We start from the raw sequence: 20,699 nt of genomic DNA on the forward strand, positions 1-20,699 counted from the left end.
GGCAATTTTTTTTTAAACTAGAAATTACAATAATTGGTATACAGAAATACATTGAAAGTCAACTAGTAAGGGTTAAAAAATACAGAACAGTTAAAATAGTAACCATTAAAATTTAAATGTTTAAGTCGGATACCCAAATTTTACAGTGTCTCTCAGGATGTTCTTCTGTTTTAGAACGTCTTTAATGTATAGAAGACTCCACAAACCTTTTTGTGAATGAAATTTTTATTTACACACTGTATCCAGAAGCAGATACATAAATCCTTATACAATTATTTTTCAAAAATGTGCAAGAAATTACTATAATTTTGTTTACAAACCAAAACACATTAAAATCAATGGACTTTGGATAATTCACTCTGTGGCGTGCTTAGTACAAATAGTGCACACCAGGTCTGAAACAGAGAAAAGTGTAAACTACAGCAACCTGGATTGCAAGTATTAATTTCATGGCACTCCACCATCACTATAAAAATTCTTTAACCCAACAGGTATTCATAAAAAATTCCTTTAGAATTTTTCATTATCTGTGTAGAATTTAGACCATTTTCCAGATACAACAATGCCATATTTTTCACATTATGAACTACTATCTAGGTAATTTTTTATTTATAAACAATGCCTGTAATTTTTATCCTTTGCAGTCATAGAAAGATTTAAGGAAATTAAATTGGCAATCATTAATTCATCTATAGCTTAGCTCAGAATTTGAAAGTTCAGTAACAGAGAAATACTTCTCATCATAGCCCATATATTGCTGGTATGCTGTTTTAAATTTATAATTCCAGTATTCACATAGATGAAATGCATCAAAACAAAAACTGCACAGATTTTATTTAGGCCAGCAGTCAACATTCACAGAAAGAAATTGGCTTTAACAAAATACAAAGTCAGCTCATCTGAGAACAAAAAAGTTTAATTAATAATTGCATTTCTGATCCTTCTGACATAATTACATTTTGATAAAAAGATGGCATTCACTATGTCAACAGCAGGATAAATGCTATATCCTTCAAACAGATCAAAGAATATACATCACTTTCAGTTGTTTATAACACTGGCTTACAAAACAAAACAAAATTTTAAAAAACCCCAGGAAATTGTGCAAATTTATTATTTCTAAATACAAGGTGTTGTTTTACTCTTCTAAATGGTAAAGCAAAGTTATCAGTAATGTCAATCATTTCAGCCACTGAAAGGAGTTTTATTTTGAAGTTTCATTTTCAAAAACCTTTTTCCTCAATTCAATTGCATAAAAAGCATACCTTTTGAACCCTTAAACTCTTGTGCTGAATAAATAGCCATATTTCTACTCTATAAGGACCATAGTCTGTTAGCTTTTGTTCCTAGTGTATTTACTTCCAAAGGTCCCCAAAATATCCTCCATCATCTTTCTTTTATTTCTCAAGGACACTTTGTTCCTCTAATTCTCATGAAGCAGAAGTCAACACAAATTTTGTGGTTATTCTGAGTGTTATAAATTGACTCATAACTAAATGCTACTGTGTTTCTTTTATATTAATCTTTATAATAAGAAATTGTAAGTGTCTTTAATATTTTCAAAGTATTTTTTCTGAGTTTATTCTCCTGGTTGGCCAGACGCCTCAGCATGAAAAAGTACTGTGAGGTTCTGATTAAAGAAACCTGTAAAAATAAGTATCTGTGTCTACTGATTTAAAGTATTTGGAGCTTAGTAGAAATATCACCACCATTTTTTATTCGGAAGCAAAGTGCTCTATGGTTCTTACATCCTAGACCTCAAACACTTTTAAGTGTTCCTTTTGTGGTAGCTTTATGGCAGGGGAAATGACAAAGTTAACTTGACCCAATTAAGTTCACAGATGAACAACACAGCAAGGAAGGCAATTCAGAAACTGGATAGCTGTTTTAAAACAGTTTTGTTTTTTTTTTATTTTAAAAAGCATCATTTATGAGTGAACAACTGAAATTTATAAAGGCATGGGCAAGAATTTTAGTATGTGTGTTCTTGCACGTTTTTCAATTCCACAATAAGACCAGGATATCGTAGCTTCAAATATTTAGGTTTCAACGCAATGACTGCTAAATTAATGCACGTGGCATAGTATAAACATATGTTTAATGTATTCAATAGTGGTATTAAATGACAATGAAAATATTTCATATACTATAATCTTTCAAAGATTCTGTAGAATGCATAGGCCCTATAGTATGGGGAAAGAATTTTTAAAGTGAAGAAAATGCCAAAGGTTTTCTTCCAAAAGTATGCATCTGAAATCCATAAAAAATGATTTTCTTTTTCCTCTCCACAGACAGAATCAGAACACTGTACCATACAATAGGTTATTGTGCCTTTTTGAATAAAGTTAGTGATCCTGATTCAGGGGAGGGGGCATGGGACATGACTGGGGAGGGGGAGAAGTCAGTAGAGGAAAAAAAAGAAAACAGAATCCTCCCTTTCATACATATATCTCCATGGCAGAGCCAACAAATCACATGTATAGACTGCTCTAGATTATTTTCTTTTTTAAGTTTAAAACTTTATCAGACTAAAGAGGAAATCCTTATTCTCCCTCCCTTAAAAGCAAAGGCAGTCTTTATCTACCTTTGATTTTCTTTTTTTATTTTTTAGTTAAACATTATGGTCAAAAAATAAATTAAAAAAATATAAATTTTGTCTATCAATTCAGGCAACCCAAGATGTAGTGCTACTGCACCACCTTGCAGCAATACTGTATTCACTTCTAAAGACTCATTTTAGGGGACAGAAATGCTAGATTAAATAAGGAGAAGAAAATGACCCAAACAAGAAAGATGTATCAAAGATGGACTTTTTTCCTAAGGTGATCTTCACTCATTAGCCACTTCTACCAGAGAAGGGCAATATGACATTTTAAAACACAAAACTGTGTGGCAGAGGCATGCAAAGCAAGGCCTATCAGCAATGCAGAGGCAGGCCTCCTTCCCAAACCAGCTATGACCCCTTTAACAAGTAACTCATAAAAGTGATAAAAACATGGGAGAAAAGAAAACCAAACTAAAATAAAACAGGAAAATGCCATGGATTAACCTTGCATGATGAAAATATTACAGTGTAGAACCTGTACTCCCCACTGAAAGTCTTTTTTTCCCTACAGAAGGTTAGAATAACTGTAAGCTTTCCAAATGCCAGAATCTTTGACAGATATCATAAACACTTACCTAATTGATTCAATATTTCATATGTCAAAACATATTTCATGACAGCAAACTGAAACATATTCTGCGGTCACTGTATATCCAAACATCTCTTCCCAATAATTTGAAAGGCTAGGAGAATAGCACTTTAGAGATGCATTTAAACATCTTCCGTATAAAATGTTATCAGTCCTGTTCCTTCCTCCTCAAAGGATATAGAAAAAAGGGGAAAATGATCCAAAGGATATTAGTGTATTCCTGTACTTTCTGAAGTGAAAGAAAAATGTAGAAAAATGGAAATGATAAAATTTCAAGTAACTTGAACATAAATATGGTAGAAATAATCCTATTAGAAGTTTTACCCCATCCCCAAAATGGCTTACAAATTTATGTTCCCATGATAACAATTCTTAGAGTCTTCCCACAAATCCAGGAAACTTCCTTCCCTTACTCTGCAAGAGTAGGCAGGAGGGAAAAGGAAAGAAAGAGTGGACCTGGTAGATGTTAATTTATTAACTGATGGCATGATTTCAAGAAGTAATATTTTACAAGACCCCAATACCACAATTTTCTTCTAGGTACTGTACATTGACTTTCATAAACTGTTTTTTAAAGGCCATTTTTTGAGGACAAAACACTGAGACGAGAAGAAGGCTGAACCAACCTTCTCAAACACAAGAGTGTACAGACAGTACAAGGCTTAGGAGGAAGGCTTTTTTTTTCCCAGAGATATGCTGCATAACCATGTTCTTATCACACAGCTCTGTCTATACATTGGGGCATATCTCTACAGAAATGTCTAATTACAACACTAGGAAACAGTTTTTAACTTAGATGTAAAATCAGTAATTTAGAATACCAATATGTTATTTATCCATGATCATTTTTTTCCAGAGGTTGTTTTAAAGGAAAAAAAAAATCCATTCAACAAGTTTCATTTAACTTTTACTTATTGTTGAATACACATGAAATGTGCTTTCAATGCATAAAAATCACAGTGGATAGCAGCAAAGGACTTGGGGGAAATTAAGGAGAATTTGATCATTCACATTGTGATTAATCTGCACATTGATGAAAGATAGCTATTTCACACTTCTAAAAATAAACTTGAGATCATTCTTTCCAACAAAACAAAACAAGAAAAAAAAGCCTCCCAAAATACACAAACCCTGCCCCCCCAAAAAAAAACATAAATCCAAATGCATTACTTTTCTTTTACAGACAAAAATGAAATATTTTTATGGCAGCAAAAGATTTTGATAATAATGAAAGTCTGTAAACTGTAATTCAATCTCTTTTTGTTGTTGTTGTTCCCAAAGTGCAAGATGCAAGATTCCCGTAAGCTTTCAGTAGTGCTTTTCCTGTAAATAATCCTTCATTTTGTTTGGCAAAGGCAGTTTTTGAATCAGGTCTATTCTGGTGTACTGACGTATTACAAAACGACACAGGTACTGTAAAGAGCGCACCTGCATAAACCGGGACACTGGATTTGTCAGTCTCACTGGGTAAGTTGCAGATCCTGGTAGCCGGGATCTGGAATAGCAGAAAGCTCCATTTTCAGAGTCCCTGATTGAATGTTCAATTAAGTCAACTATAGATGTATGTCCCTCCACATCTGGCTGTTCATAAAAACTAAACCTACCATTTGAGTGTTCAATTCTAGTGTGAAGAGTTTTTCCATGGGAACGAAAACTCAAACTTAAAAGATAACGATCATCAGAACTATCTCGAACAAGAAACGAGCCATCAGGCACATTAGCTAATTTTCCCTCTGCCTCCCAGCGTGTAATGGGGCCCCAGTACCATCCTTGTTTTGCAAGTTTTTTCAGTTCTTCTGTGAGGCTTGTCACAACCATAGGACCGCTGTTCTGTACAGAGTCATAAACTCTTCCAACTCCTGGGGCAGTGTTAGGATCAAAATTCAAATGGCAGCGCATACTTTCAGCCACATGGGCATCTGTGCCATTTAATCCATTGAAGTTCCTTTGGATTTGATTATTCTGCATTGGAGGTAGCAAAGGTGAGAGTGGAGGGACATCACTATGATTAACTCTTGGGCTTTGCAACATGACTCCTGTGGTACCAATCAACAAACCATTCACCGTCTGGTCCACAAAGATATCCGGTGCAACGACTATGTCCTGATCCACTTGGCTCTCATCTTCATGGAAAGCATTTCCCCCCACTTGAGAAGAAACAGTCGAAACTTCCATGGGTGAGGAACTATCCAGACAGTAACTACGTGATCCTTCCAAAGGATACATTCCCTCATCTAAAGGCACAGTATACTGAATGTAGTCCTGAGGCATTAATCCAATAACTACAGGCACATGTTCATCAATATGAAGATGCAAGTCCCCGTTCTGAGATTCCGTACTTTTTAATGCATTGGTTTGTTCCTGGAACACATTTTCTGACTGCAAGTCATGGAAGTCCTTTCGAACACCATTCAGCGCTGGGCTTGGATTAGAGGAATGGACCAACGCCTTGACTTTCACTTCCATTTTGATGCAAGTCTCTTCTGAATTTGTAGGTCGAAGTGGCCATGGAGTTGGGCTGTAATGGTGATTACGGAGGGAAGTGGATCTCAGAGGTCTTTGAGCTCGCACATCTTTGAAGGTTATTGGAGCAGATGAGGAAGAAAATGTGTCATCATCTGCAGAGCTTACAGATGGTGTGCTGCCTTTGCCTTTCTGTTTTTGTTTTGCTGAAAGCCTCCTTTTTAACGTACCCATTAAACTTTCACTTTTTGATCTATTTTTGCCTCCTTTTTCATCTTCACTATTGACTTCACAGCTAGCCAAATCTTTACCATAGCAGCTGCCAAACAAGGAGTCATCTTTTCCGAATTCACTTAATGATGGCTGCTGAACCACTACAAAGTCACTTTCATCTTTACTTTTATTTAAGTTAAAGGACTTGCGAATTGTTTTGAGACTAATTTTCTTCATTATGACAAGTTACCAAATCTGGCTGATCAGCAGTGCTTGCGGTGATATAGCCCTAACACACGAAGAGCAGCTTCTGCTTCATTTACGTGTTTTATCCAGCCTCATTTAACTTCAAGAGCCATTTCCTAGAAAGAAAAAAAAATAATTACATTCACAAAATAAAAATTTCAAAAATTATCTATAAGGGTTCCCCTTCTCCAAGCAGAACAGAAATTGCAGTACTTTAACAATGGGCAACATATAAAAGTAAAAATAGGTTGCTGACTTTGAAACAATTAGGCTCAAAAAATGAAACTCCTACATTTCCACAACTTCATTATGCTTTCAGCATGATAATTTTTGAAACATCCACACACCTTATATTACACTCACAGGCACATATATTTAATGCATTTATACATAATTTTCAAACACATGAATACTCTTCTCTTTCCAAAAGCTCCTAAAAAATCCCCCCACAAGTAACTACAGAAGATAAAACTACAGAAAACATTCTAATCAACAGAAATCCTACATCCAGGTTAAACTGAGATTGGTTCTAAAAACAGTGTCTTATAAGGTTATACTTTCTCTACACAAGAAAGCTGAGTAATATTTAGAAGGTTACATATTTAGAGCAAAACTAACTGTAGTGAAAATACAGATTTTCCTTAACAGCAAAGTAACATATATTTACAGCAAGTCCCCTCCTGAACTTCCGTGAAAGAAAGGATTTCCAATCTGTTTTAGCCACAGAAAACAAAGTCACAGCCTCTTATTGCCTAAAATTATTAGAACTTTTCTTCCTCCAGTATTTCTGCCAAGATCTAGTGGACACAGCTGCAAGATGCCAGAATCAGGTACCCATAAAATTGATCTTTTGTATTGGTATTTTCCTCAATTGAGGGTTGACTGTGTTTTGGGGGGGGCTTTGGAGGGGCATGGTTTGTTTTGTTTTAATTTTAGCTAGACCTTCCAAAGTAAAGAGCTCTGCAAAGAGAAGGACAATGCATAAGAAAGAGAAGAGAGGGAAGTTGCTACTCGCACAGAAGTAGGTACTACAATTAGTAGTAACTGTTATTCCATGTACCTCCAAATATGTGTGATGTTAGCAGCACAACCTGCAGCAGCAAGCCTGGCTCCAGGCTAAGCATGGCAAGCTGAAGGAGTCTAAGAATCTTTCAAGAAATCTTCCAACCTTGGTGGACTGAGGAGAAAGTAAAACAGCCCTTATATACGCACTTCCCACTTTTCTCCCGGAGTATCACAATATAAGCAAACCGAGAAAAACAGTGCAACAGACTGAAATAAGTTTTATCAACTAAACAATACTGTTTTCTTAAATAAACATTCAAAAACTGCATAAAAGCCTGGAAGGACAATGATTACTATAACCAAAAAGCAGTCTACTGCCTATTGTTGTTGCCCAGCCCAACTTCTCTGGTCCTCAAGTATACAAAAGGTAAAGGATCACATCCAAAGCAAACTAAAAGGTAATGTGAAACATGTACGGATTCTGAACTTCAAAACACCTTGAAAAACTTTAAGTAAAACTCTGCTGCTAGAGGGGTGGACACTGCTCCATAAAAAGCAGAAGTAGTAAAGACTGATTTACGTGGATTGTACCCCAGTCCTATCTGCATCAACCTATTTCAAAGACTGGTTCTGTGTCCTTGTCATAACCTCTGATATTTCCCAAGTTCATCTTTAGAACACATTCAGGTCTTTCCATTTCATTTTCTTAATTTATTAAACTAAATTATACTTTTCTTTCTTTCAATGGGGAGGAAATAAAAGGTTACTCCAGTCTCTAAACTGATTTACTTTCTACCAGCAAAGAACAAACATGACCAAAACACTTTCTAAACAAAAGCCTAAGAATCAATTACTTGCTATAAATGAGTATTAAGACTTAAAAAACCAGAACCAGTATTTTATGATATGTTCACTAGTTATTTTCCACTTTTAACAGGATACCTGTTGTATCAGGAGTCATGAAATCCTAAAACACCATCCTCCAGTTACACAATGTGAACACAATCCTGAGTTATGGGTATGAATTTTCAAAGATTAAGACACTATGTTTACTTTCCTACAAGTGCAGATAAAGGGAGACTTACATGTCAATTAAAAGGAGGCTCAAAATGTCATTGACTTTCTAATCCTAAACCATTTGGATTTTGCCACCTTTCCAATTTGCAGAACTCTTTTTGCCATATGTAACCAAACCTACAAAATGAGTTAAAATTGCAACTTCAGGATTGCATTGCTTCTCCTAAACTAACAAAGTCAGAGCATTGATTCATTTGAAAAAATTAACTCTGCTTTTGTGCATATAGTACCAGAAACCTGGGAACTATCACATTAGCTCCACCTGTGAAATCCACAGTGTTCTCCAACTGCTTCTGACATCCACAACCTGATATTATTTCCACTTTTCCAGAGATGTTCCCCCCTCCTTGTGGATTGTACTGCCTGCAGATACCAATCTCATCACTCTTATGACCAGTACCAGGACTCCAGGAAACAGCCGGAAGCTGAATCAGGGGATATTTAGGTTGGACACTAGGAAAAGGTTTTTCACACTGAGCGTGGCTGGGTACTGGAACAGGCTCTCCAGGGAAACGGTCAGAGCACAAAGCCTGACAGAGTTCAAGAAGTGTCTAGACAACGCTCTTAAGCACATGATGTGATTCTCTGGGCTGTTCTGCACAGAGCCAGAAGCTGGACTCGATTACTCTGAATGGGTCCCTTCCAACACAGTATATTCTGGATTCTATAAAATGGTTGGTTTATTGGTTGTATTCTTGTAAAAACTCATGTCAAGGTATAAGAAAGGTTTGATAATCAACTGTAAAGCCCATAAACAACATGCATCTATCCAGAAGCCCAGTTCATTCATGCATGAGAAGATGATAAAAATCTAGTGACAGTCCAGGTCAAAGCTCTTCAAAGTAAACTGAACAAGCTCATGTCACGAGAGCAAGTCTCTAAACAAGTTGTCCATATGAGACTCACTCTATGATACCTCCTACACATATTTTATGCAGGACAGGAAAAAAAAAAACACCCTGAAGTCAAATACCCTAATTGATCCCGATACTCCTCTTTCTTTGCATGTACTTAAAGAACACCAGCTAATTCTGCATTGCATATCAATGTGTTTATAAACACTGTATAAACAGCCCTCAATATATGATACACTCGTATGCTCGCAAGTATAGAATTCGTTGCGGTCTTCATTTAATAGAGCTGGAGCAGAAGAGGCCAGACATGCACCCCTTCCTGGAATACATTAAAATGAATTATGTAACTTCTTCACAACCCTCAGCACAGCAACAGCTTCACTAGTCCTTTGCATGAATTACGGCATGACTGAAGTCTCCCACCGATGTGCTCTTCCAGTGCCATCTGCTGAACAGTGAATTAGACAGCCAAACAAGAGACAACTCTAGAAATTCTTCTGGCAGTTATTTGCAACTATAAACAGACTTGAACTCTACCAATGTATTCCCAAAGCCTGGTGACTATATGTGCAGAAACACCTGGAACACATAGATTGAAAATGAGATTAATCAAATCCAGAAAGAGAATGAGATCTTAATGCACAGAATAATGTGAATGAATGAAATTCAAACTTATAAACTTTCATCACGAATTCTGCATCTCAGAATTTTTACTATTATGCAGGTTAACAAAATACAAGCCAGATCTCTGGATGAAAACTACCAGCTTACTACACAGTAAACACCACATCCTCTTTTGCACATAAAAATAATGAAAACCAAATTTGCACACCTCACTTGGAGGAAGAGCAACATTTATCAATCACATACAAATGTGAAATTACTAGTGAAGATAATTAGGGCTAAAAGTTCACTTTACAGACTGCTTCTTGGAAACATGAAAAGCAGGCAATGCAATGGTACATTAATTATTATGATGGCTAACACTGATGTATGAAAAATTATGGAAGTTTTAACTATATATTAATTTCTGCAAATCCGGTTTGAATATTCCAACACTTCAGAGTAGTTTCAGTTTGATGGTACAAAACAGTTTCAGTACATTGGAATCACATAGCTAACTCTACGCAGTGTTTGCAAAAGTACACCAACAAAAAAAGTTTGATTGTACTGTCTTTATTAATTTCTGATCTTTTTCACACTTTTATGTTAGACATACTCATTTCCCAAGACAAATACTATAAACAATGCTACCAAAATGCACTACAATAGAAATAAACTAGGAATAACTTTAAGGAGTTAGGACAGAAAACATCATACTGGAAACACACAGCAAAATACAACTCATGTTTGAACAAAGAATTGTCCTTAAAAAGTTTAATAAAAAAATTTATCACAAAAATGACTTCAAATTATTAGTCAATGCTATTTCAGAAAAGCTTTCTAAAATAAATGTTAATCTGCTTATTTATTTCCTTAAAGTGAAACAGTTGAGCATTGAACTTGATTTGTTTTTAGCCCACATCATCCTGCATCATTCCTGAAAAGTCTGTCTTTCACTCAGAAATACATAATCTTTATTCTTATACTGGTTCATCATAAGACTTCCATCATTTACAATTTCAATTTATCTTATTTTAACATAATTATTTATATTAGGAAAACAACTAAAAATACCTCAAAAGTTTCTGCATTCCTGGGCATGAAAACAACTAGGTTCTCATTACAGTCAGATAATGAATCCTATTCTAATCTGCAGAAGTATAAGAATATATTCCCCAGCTTTCCCCAAATTGTCACTGAAATATATTCATGTGTTCTTTGGAAGAGCATGTCAAACACAGAATCTTAAGGTAATGCAGATTTCAAGTGCTGTATTTTGGAAATTTCTAAATGTCTATATTTTCTCCAAAGTTACTAAATCTATTAATATGCATTATTAAGAAGTTGGTCTCCATATGCATTCCCATCAATTTTACTTCAGTACTGAAGTCTGTATAACTGGAAGTTTTTCTTCAAGCCAGTATACAAAATATTGACTCGAGGTATTTCCTGCTATGCACTTAGAGTTTCAGGCTATATGAGTAGAAAAACTATGCACAAAATACTCAATAAGTAAAGAGAGATTCAGTATCTACTTCAAAGACCATCAGTTTCTAAAAGAACATACACACTACAAGGCAACTTTTTGCTTTTTCTCTACACGTGCCATAAGCACGCTGAAGATGGTGAGTTTTTTCCCTTTGCTGATCTTCAAGCAAATTCCTACATTATACTCCTTTTCAGTAAGAAGAATCTTTAAATTAAGCAATCTAAATTCCATTGCATACTCTTATACCTTAAAAACAACAAAAAAAGGTAAATGGTTTTAGTAGTGGCTTCCTTGCTAATGGATAAACACTCCCCTAATATGATCACAAATTTCATAAAAGCCCTTCTGACTCACACACTGCTTTTCCAGTGAGCTCAGATGTACAACTTCACATAAAATTGGAACAAGGAAAAAACAGATGAGAAGCTCATCTGACAGTGCATTACACTTATAACAATTCAAGAGTACTTAAAGCCTCCTATTTTTAAGCTAACTAATCAAACACCTGAACCATGAGTTATTCACTACAAATTTAAATTTATACCCTCTATGACTGGAGCAGTTGAGGAAAGTACCATCAACCTCTCTACAGGGCAATATAATTGAACAGGTTTTATACAGATTACAATTTAAAACCAACCAACCAAGAGTAAGTCACATCATTTAGTCACATCATCTCTCCTATTTTTTTTCCTCCTTTTACAGAACTTAAACATAAAACAGTCCATGGGCACTACTGTTCCAACAGAGGATAGTGTAACCCTAATCACTACCAACCTTTAGCAGAGAATAACCAAGGTACACCTTTGGTAATACATAGAAAAGTGGAGTAAATTAATAATGAAAACTTGACACAATGAAATTTTACTTTGTCACTTCTGATTATGGGAATTAAAAGTATGTAAAACCAGGAACACAGCCACTGGAAAAGTCCAAATACCTTGACTTCTTTTCCCTGGCCTGCTGTTGAAAAAGAATGTCCTTTAACATTCAGATTTCCTTGATTTGATTTTTTTTATTCATTTGCTTGCTTTGAACACTATTTTATCCATGAGTGCTTGCAGTAGGTCCTGTTTTTTCCCATATTTGGTTGCAGAATGGAATATTTCTATCTGATTGGTGATTTTCCTCTGGGGAGTAACTTAATGGCGTTAAATGGCATCTCTGTTATGGTTTGTATGTGTATATACAGACTTGTAACTATAATAATTTCATCACTACAACAGCCAAACCCAGTTACTAATATTAACAGTCCTCAGCCAAGGTTACATCTCTGTTACCCAAGGATGGCTGGCTGGGATCTGTATCTGCTCCCGAGCTACCATGGGCACACTAACATGGGGGTGTTAAACTGAAGTCGGCACCAATTGGTGTCGGCTCAAGAACACACAAAACATTGTGATACCAGAGCTGCTGTTGGAGGAGGAAACTCCAGGGAAGCTGGGTGGATGACAGCCAGTAACCACTTGAGCCATTCCTCCTAGATCTCTCACAAACTGAGAATCAACACTTAAATAGGGAAACAAGCAGACTGTACTTTGCAGACATTTACTAAAAGACAGACACAAGCACCACCTTCATCACTTTCTTTTAAGCAAACATATGACAATAAAGCATACTGTTAACAAATTGTTTCAAGCATGTGGAAAAAATACCAGGAAAATGAAACCACAATTTGGCTCTAAGACCATGATTAACAGCAAGGGGAAAAGGAGAAAAAAAAAAAAAAAAAAAAAAAAAAAAAAAAAAAAAAAAAATTACCCAGCAGTTCTATGTACACCAAGGTGCTGAAAAAGAGAAAAGAACATTTTTCATGAATCAAATGGGAAAAGTCACTAAAGAAATCTGATGTGTTAATGTGTTTCACTGCAGAAAATCCCATCCATTGACTGCAAATAAACGTTTGCTTTTAGTTTTCACACAGCTATGCAGAAGCAGATGAAGAGTGAGAATAATGCTCAGTCAGGCTCTGCTTTCATTTCTTACTATTTTACAGGAATGCAGCAGCCAGCCTTGGAGCAGACTGTCAGGTAAAATTAAGTACTTTCATAAGCAAAGGTTAGACTTACTGGGAGATAATGCATGAGAATTCCTTTCCAACTAAGGGTCCATCCCTCATTCCATCCTTACAGAAGATTACACCAAAATGTTTTCCCTCCATTGTAAGGTATGGGGTAGCCTGAGCTTGATAATGAGGATTTATGCTTATCCAAGATATTTATGCAATCCTCTTAAACCATAACACAGTTTGTTAGGAGTCTGAAAAGCTGTAAAACTATAATGCTCTAAAAACAGCATTTCATTTTACAATACAGACCAACATCACATTCTGTAAAAGGAATCAATTTTGAAACATTTTTGCTCTAAGATGGCAAGGAACAGATTCTGTGCCTATGTATTTGAGCGCAGCACAAGTGTTTGAAATTAATATCAGGAAAATGAAAGGAAGAAGAGGAAAAATACAGTAAAAACAAAATAAAATTGCATTTCTGCACTTATTTTCATTGAGAACTATACATAAATGTCTAAATGCTGGAATGTATGCTGAAAAGAACACAATATACGTAACTGTACGAATGCAGGTACTAAAACTTAATGCAGTTTGGTTTCTGAATCCTCAGTTATGCATTTCCAACCATAATTTTAGAAATGCTATCCATCCGTTCAAAGCATATGCCAGAAAGACAGAAATAATAAAGCAGACAATTCTCTCAAAGTGATTTTTTGTGGTCAGCAATAATCTGACCACTCTTCATGTCAGTGACAAAATTGTGAGAAACACTTTTCTAGCTCTTCCCAAAAAAGGAAAGAAAACACTCAGCAGACATGAAACAGCTAAATAGTACCACTTCACATTGACTTATATTAATTTTGGTTTCATTTTCAAAGTTCAGGCTGGTGTTTCTACAGCAAGCACAGAAACACTGTTACTGTGTACAGCTTTCAAAACACAAACCAAGACAGCTGAAAAAGGCCTGCTGCAAAAAAAATATTTTGACAAGGAGACATTAAACAGGTACCATGAACGATCTTTTCCTACTGTGCTATCAGAACAGACATTCAACTTCCCAGGCCAAACATCTGTCACCAAAGAAACCCACAGTACGAGGAGCACATACCAAATAGGCAATACAGAAATATACCTCTCAGTTAACGCCTCTAATGCTACATTACCTGTTTGTTTCCTACTTCCAGGGAAAAAAAAAAATCACTAGAAAAAATAAAAAAAAGGGAAGACATTGTAAGGAGAAAGAGGAAAATACAAGAAAAGTAATAGAAAGACAAGCCTCATACCATATGGTACCATTACAGAGATGATCATTCTAGGAGGTATTGAAAAACATCTGGAGGACAACTCAGTCACTGGTCACAGCCAGAACACTGTCATGAGAGGAAAGCCCTGCTTGTTAAACCTGACTTCCTTTTATGACAAGGTAACCCACTTAGGTGATCAAAGGAAGAAAATTGATGTTATCTTTTTGGATTTCAGTACTTTTTGGTACTGTCTGTCACAGGATCCTTCTGGACAAAACGTCCAGCACACAGCTGCATAAACACAGCATGGGACTGGTGAGCAACTGGCTCACGGGTCGGGCACAAAGGGTTATAGTGAATAGGGTGACATCAGACTGGCGACCTCTCACTAGTGGGGCTCTGCAGGGCTCCATCCTCAGCCCTGTGCTTCTTTCAACATCTTTATAAATGACTTGGACACAGAACTCAAGAGATACTGAGCAAATTTGCAGATGAAACAACATTGGGAGGTCCTGCAGAGAGACCTTGACAAGTTAGAGGGCTGGGCAATCGCCAACCATACAAGTTTCACAAGGGCAAGTGCCCAATTCTGCACCTGGGATAGGGCAATCCCGGATGTACAGACAGACTGGGGAATGAGATGCTGGAAAGCAGTGCCTCAGAAAGGGACCACAGGGTTCTGGTCAATGGCAAGTTGAACATGAGTCAGCAGTGCCCTGGCAGCCAGGACGGCCAAGCCTGTCCTGGGGGGCATCAGGCACAGCATCACCAACCGGGCAAGGGAAGGGATTGTCCTGCTCTGCTCTGCACTGGGGGAAGCCTCACCCCACCTCGAGTCCCTTCCAACTCAAAATATTCTGCGATTCACGTTTCTGTTGAAAATTAAAAGGGTTTATACAGCATCACTACATATGTCACTATAATACAGATTTTTAAATGTTGCCCCCTAAATTACGAGTGGTTAATTTGTTATAGTCATCTTTTTTTGCTTCTGCCTGTCCCAGTCACCTGACATGAAAATAAAGACAGAGGAAGTAGTTTTAAATTACTATAGCACCAAGCAAGCATGACTGATAATTTTGCTTTCTTTAAGGTGCAATATGGGATACTCTCTTCTTCAAGAGCAAAAAAGAGAAAACAACATATCAGGAAAGCTATGAAGTCACATTCACAAGGGGAAAAGCAAACCAAAAACAAACAAGTCCCAAAACACAACAAATCCACAACAAAGTTAAACCTAACTTTTAAACACCTCACTTGCCACACTATCTAGCCAACAGGTGGCTTCATAGCCCATGTTTGCAAAACAAGTATCTTCACCAGTAAGTGGCAAACTGCTCATCTTTCCACTTACATTTGTCATTTATGCTTGCTTATATGATGGACATCCAGGACCATATGTAATTGGCCTTTATTCTTACAAATAAGAACCACCTGGCATAAAAGATATAAAAAAAAAAAAAACCTGCATAAATTAGCTCCAGGTAATAAGAATTCTTTCTAAATATCCAGATGGAAAAAAACCACCAGCCTTTTAAAAAGTATGCCAAAAACATAGTAATTAAATTCTTCAAGCAATAATTCAAATTTAGTTATCTAATGTATTCCAGCAGGAATAAAAGAAATGTTGTTAAACTCTAAAAGATAAATATATTTTATAGTGGTCTGTCTACCAAATACACGAGCTGAAACAAAGGCACCTGAAAAAAGTTTTCAAGATAGTGACTGGCTTTATAATTCACTACACAGAAAAAGAGGATTTTGTTCTTCTGCCATATGCAGCACAGTCATGTTCTGCAATTGGAGAATGTGTAATTGCAGGAAGACTCATTTTCCGATTTTTCAGCTCTTCTAGAAGGCCCGAACAAACAGCAATACACAGCAGCCTTACACCATCTTGTACCATCCTGCCTTGGATCTCATGACTGAGGCTGACTCCAAATTAACCTCCTTAGTACAGTTTTTCATTGAGACTGAATGACCCTTTGAACTTGTATGACCAGGTAGAATCTCCAATGTTTTTACTGTTATCACCCCCACCTGCTTCATTCAGGGCATTTTCAATAAGAATAAAAGCATTCTTTCCTTGGAAGATAACACGGTCCTCTCAATTCAAGCTAAGATGCAGCAATTCTTTATGAGACAGTTAACCCTCTACATAAATGGAAGGATTAAATGAACACATTTATGGTCTGATGGGAAAGAACACAGTGCCTTGATTAAAGAGAAATAAAAGTGGAAAGATCTTCCACAACATCTGAACAGAGTTCACACATGCAGAGAAATCTCCAAGCATGCTGAGGAGTAAGCAGCTAATAAGCACAATCCCCAGAATCACAGAGAAGAAAGGTCTGACCTCTGTTTTGGGACTTTCTTCACTAAATTATCAGAGAAATACAATGTATTTGCTACACAGATGTCACAAAGGTCCCACTATTCCCCTCCAGACCATATAAAAATGCTTTTAGCTAAAGGCAGCAACATTTTCCAAAGCAATAACCAATTGTCTTACTAAAATACATACATAACATACACATAATTTGAAAGTGTATGCATCCTTTCAGTAAAATTCATTGAAAAGAGAAATAGATATCCAGTGAACTATGAAAGACCTGGGATGAAAAGGCATTGCCTACATTTCAGCAATAAGTATATTTAGTCAACCAAGTTCATTCTAATCCCTGCAACAACAACAAATACATAAAATACTGCAATAGACTGTCTCACATAAAGTAAGAGGCTTCTATTCCAGAAGCCAAGTTCCCTAGTCACTTCTCAAAAGTTCAAGAAAAAAAAAAGCTCAAGAGTTAAACTCACATTCAGAGACTATTGTTTGTTTTAGCATTACTTCCCATAGAAAGAAAACTCAACCATGCAAGGTTTCTGTATATGCCCTGAAGTCCCTCAAGGGCTGCCCAACCAAGTTTTATCAAATAAGTAGAAAGGCAGTGTCCCAACTAAGAGAGCAGCCATGGCAAAAATTCATATATTCTTACATATACAAAAATCCAAGGGCATTTCTAAACACAGGAAAAGCTTTATCTGGAACTCAAAAGTATTTTGAAAACCAAGGAGAAAAGTGACATGAAACATCTCCATTCCTCAGAGAGATGATGTTCACAAAAACTGCTTCATTGTAAGATAAAAATGTTTACCTCTGACCTTAAAGATACCACCCACGTTCACTAGAAGTAAAAGTATTTTGTTACTGTGACCTGTTTTTCAATTCTGGTCAACTGTTAAAAAGCAGAAGGCTTAGGAGATACTTTTTATATCACTGCATTAAGAAATCAGTAGCGCAAAATATTAAACCTTTAAAAATTATCTCTAAGTTCCAATGACAATTTTACTTTCTTGAAAATTTAAAACATTATCACTGAAATAATCACAGTCAACTTCTCTCAGCAAGTAAAATCCTTTGTGCTTTACCTCTCGAACAGCATAGTGAGAAAAGTAATTTTATATCCTTTATCTGAACCATTTATAGAGGAAACATAGTAGACAATTTCATTAAGGTTCCAAGTCTAAGAACTCAGAAGTTGAGAAAAGCTAGAAGGGTTTCCTAAACAATTCTCTTCTTTTTTCACATGTGGGACAAAAATGTTTACATTATTTTACATTATTTACATTATTTTACATTATTTACAATGTTTACATGCTCTTCAACATCCTTCAAAATGTATAGTCCTACCAATTACTTACAGGACACCAATTAAACTCAAAATTCCAGACAGAATTATTGACTTCATTGAGGACATTTTTGCTGTCTTCATGTCCAACATTTAAATGTTAGTGCACAGGCACTCAACGCTCTATTCAACACTTCATGAGAGTCAGAACATAGAGAGATTAATTTCCACTTTTTTAAGATGGATTCATAAGCTGAATAGTATGCACCACCAGGCAAAACTAAGGTAGTTTAATTCTGAAACCTAAATTTGGATTCACGTAATGTGGAGTTATGGTGAAAACGAGTGAGAGCTGCTGGGGTTTTGAGAAAACACCTACCCTACCTAAATCTGAAATCTCCCACACTTCTCTAAGATGGCAGCGGAACTAAACAACAGCAGCGCCAGGAGTTGATTGCAACAGCAAATTGCTGCAAGAGATCACTTAAACTTCTGGTCCCTTTCAGAGGTTTGCTGACAATGGAGGAATCAGTAAACCTTCTATCACTGTCCTCTAGTCATGATCCAACTTCCCGACTTCCTTTAAAATGTCACAATTCAGCAGATATTTTACAAAGTTCTTTCAGCCCAGTTGTTTTATTTATCAAAGCAGTAAGCAAATGCCCACGTTACAGTAAGAAGATGTATCAGGTAGCAGGATGAGGAGCAAAGGATCCATCAGTGGTATGTAGCTAAAGATGTTAAAAAGATGCAGAAAGAAATAAAAGCAAACCACCAAAGTTACGGAGAACAGTAACAAAAAAATAAAACAAAGCCCCTTCTTCTCTTAAAAAAAAAAAAAAAAAAAAAAAGTGCAGCAAAACCCAAACACCTTTCAAGGTTAGTTCTAAACCATTAATTAAAATGATTGAAGTACAAACCACAAAGAAAGCTAATTCAGACTAAAAAACAGGCCAAGGCCCAGAGTTTAAGTTTTGCATGATACAAGCTCTGAGTTGGCTAAACTGGTGTCACTAGCATGGCACAAAGCATTCTCACAACCCCCACTCCATTCTGCTTGTAACAACAGATCTGAGGTTGATGGCCTGCTTTCCAAAAATACAATTGAAAGCAAAGTACATTTTGACAAACTACAAAGGTCAGAACTGCAACTACTCTTACTTAAAATAAAGAAATCTGGCTTTTGTCCAAGTTAGGATTATTTTTTTTTCAGTATCTAGGCATAAGCAGTCCCTCTAAAAATCTACAGGAGTTGCAAGTACTTTGGGCATACTACAACAATCAGGTTCCTTAAAACTTTCACAGACATGCGGACCTTTGTTGTTCTTGAAAATCCTTCACATACAGGGAGCAGCTTAATTGAGGAAGCATCAGAATTTCAGAGATTTTTTTTTTCTTTTAAATAAAAGCTCCTCAGTAGCCTTTAGTCTTATTTTTTGTAAAAGCAGAAGTACTTAGTGTTAAAAGAACAGTATCGGTGGCTGCCCTGTCGTTGACACCTTTATCTACATGTTTAATACTGTCTATCATCACCCAGAATCATGCCATATAAAATTCACTGGAAACCACTTCTTTTTATGGACATCATGAGAAGTGGAAGCATGATCAAAGAATCCTTTTGGATCACATACGGAGCTTGCACAAATGGAAATCAAACTACATAGTCTAATTTACTTGGGCAGAGGTCCTAGACACCACAAAAGGAGAGTCTCACTTAATATATCCTATGTGCAGCAACAGTTTCAGATGCAGGATGAATTGGGAGAGAAAGTCAGATGCAGGTTTTCCCTCTCCAAATCAGTTGCTTACTCCACCAGGATGAGAAAAAGCACACTATCTAGATCATTTTCAGCTCTGTTAATCTTCTTCAGAATGGCTTTAGAAGAAGGAGTAGAAACCTTTTCACACTACAGAGCAACCAAAAAGCTGCTGTTCAGAGTAGTCCTCATACAGAAAGGACAGAACTGGAAAATTACTGTGGTTATCTTACATTCTGAATGAGGGCTCCACCTAGCAAGCTGTTATATCCTATATTTCTATATCACTGGGAAATGCAGCCTGTACTGCTTGCAGTCTGTGCAACCTATAAATGCAAATAACAAGGAAATTTTTACCTACATACCTTTGTATTTAATTTCATATTTCACTGCAGATACATTTTGTCCTTCACATAGAAGATATGCCCAATATCCACCTATTATCGATGGTCCTAAATAAATAACAGTGACAACAATCCACTCACACACACTTGGGAATCCATTTAAAAGGCAAAGGAGCATTTAGTATATCAAGCATAAGGAACCCACTCTTACATAGTTGCACCTCAACTCTGGAACACACCTACTATTTCATGATACAATTCAGCTGAGATTGTCATACAGTATCAGCTACAGAACGATCAGTCTTTCATGGCCAGGAAAAGAGATCCAATCAGTGAAACAGAAAGTAAGGTTTATTTTACAGACAAGTCAGCACAACACAACAAACCAGAATGCAGAGGGTGAAGGGGTAGGAACAGAACTTCCTTCTCCTTGTTTAAAGACTGGGGGGATCTTGAGTCAGGTGGACCCCAAGGGGCAATCATCCTGAGTACCTCTAATTAAGCAGTCTCTCCTGGACTATGCTCCAGTAACACTATCTGTATCAGTCAAGCACCAAGCACTATGTGCCC

At 36.4% G+C, this 20,699-nt stretch overlaps 1 protein-coding gene across 6 annotated transcripts in view; it reads right to left on the reverse strand.

Annotated features, from left to right (window-relative positions):
* Nucleotides 1-217: 217 nt before the first annotated feature.
* SOCS6 (suppressor of cytokine signaling 6) overlaps nucleotides 218-20,699 on the reverse strand; it is a 28,121-nt gene continuing 7,639 nt past the window's right edge. For 5 of the 6 annotated variants that reach the window (XM_041472843.1, XM_041472879.1, XM_041472861.1 and 2 more), the window contains one exon: nucleotides 218-6,232. In XM_041472843.1, the coding sequence (XP_041328777.1) occupies nucleotides 4,503-6,107 (1,605 nt within the window). In that variant the 5' untranslated portion in view covers nucleotides 6,108-6,232 and the 3' untranslated portion in view covers nucleotides 218-4,502. Of the gene's footprint in view, nucleotides 6,233-12,905; nucleotides 12,932-20,699 lie in introns of all 6 variants that reach the window. The other variant, XM_041472888.1, reaches the window with a different exon arrangement.

The sequence above is a fragment of the Pyrgilauda ruficollis genome, unplaced genomic scaffold (assembly GCF_017590135.1).
Source record: "Pyrgilauda ruficollis isolate IOZ18807 unplaced genomic scaffold, ASM1759013v1 scaffold109, whole genome shotgun sequence".
NCBI lineage: Eukaryota > Metazoa > Chordata > Aves > Passeriformes > Passeridae > Pyrgilauda > Pyrgilauda ruficollis.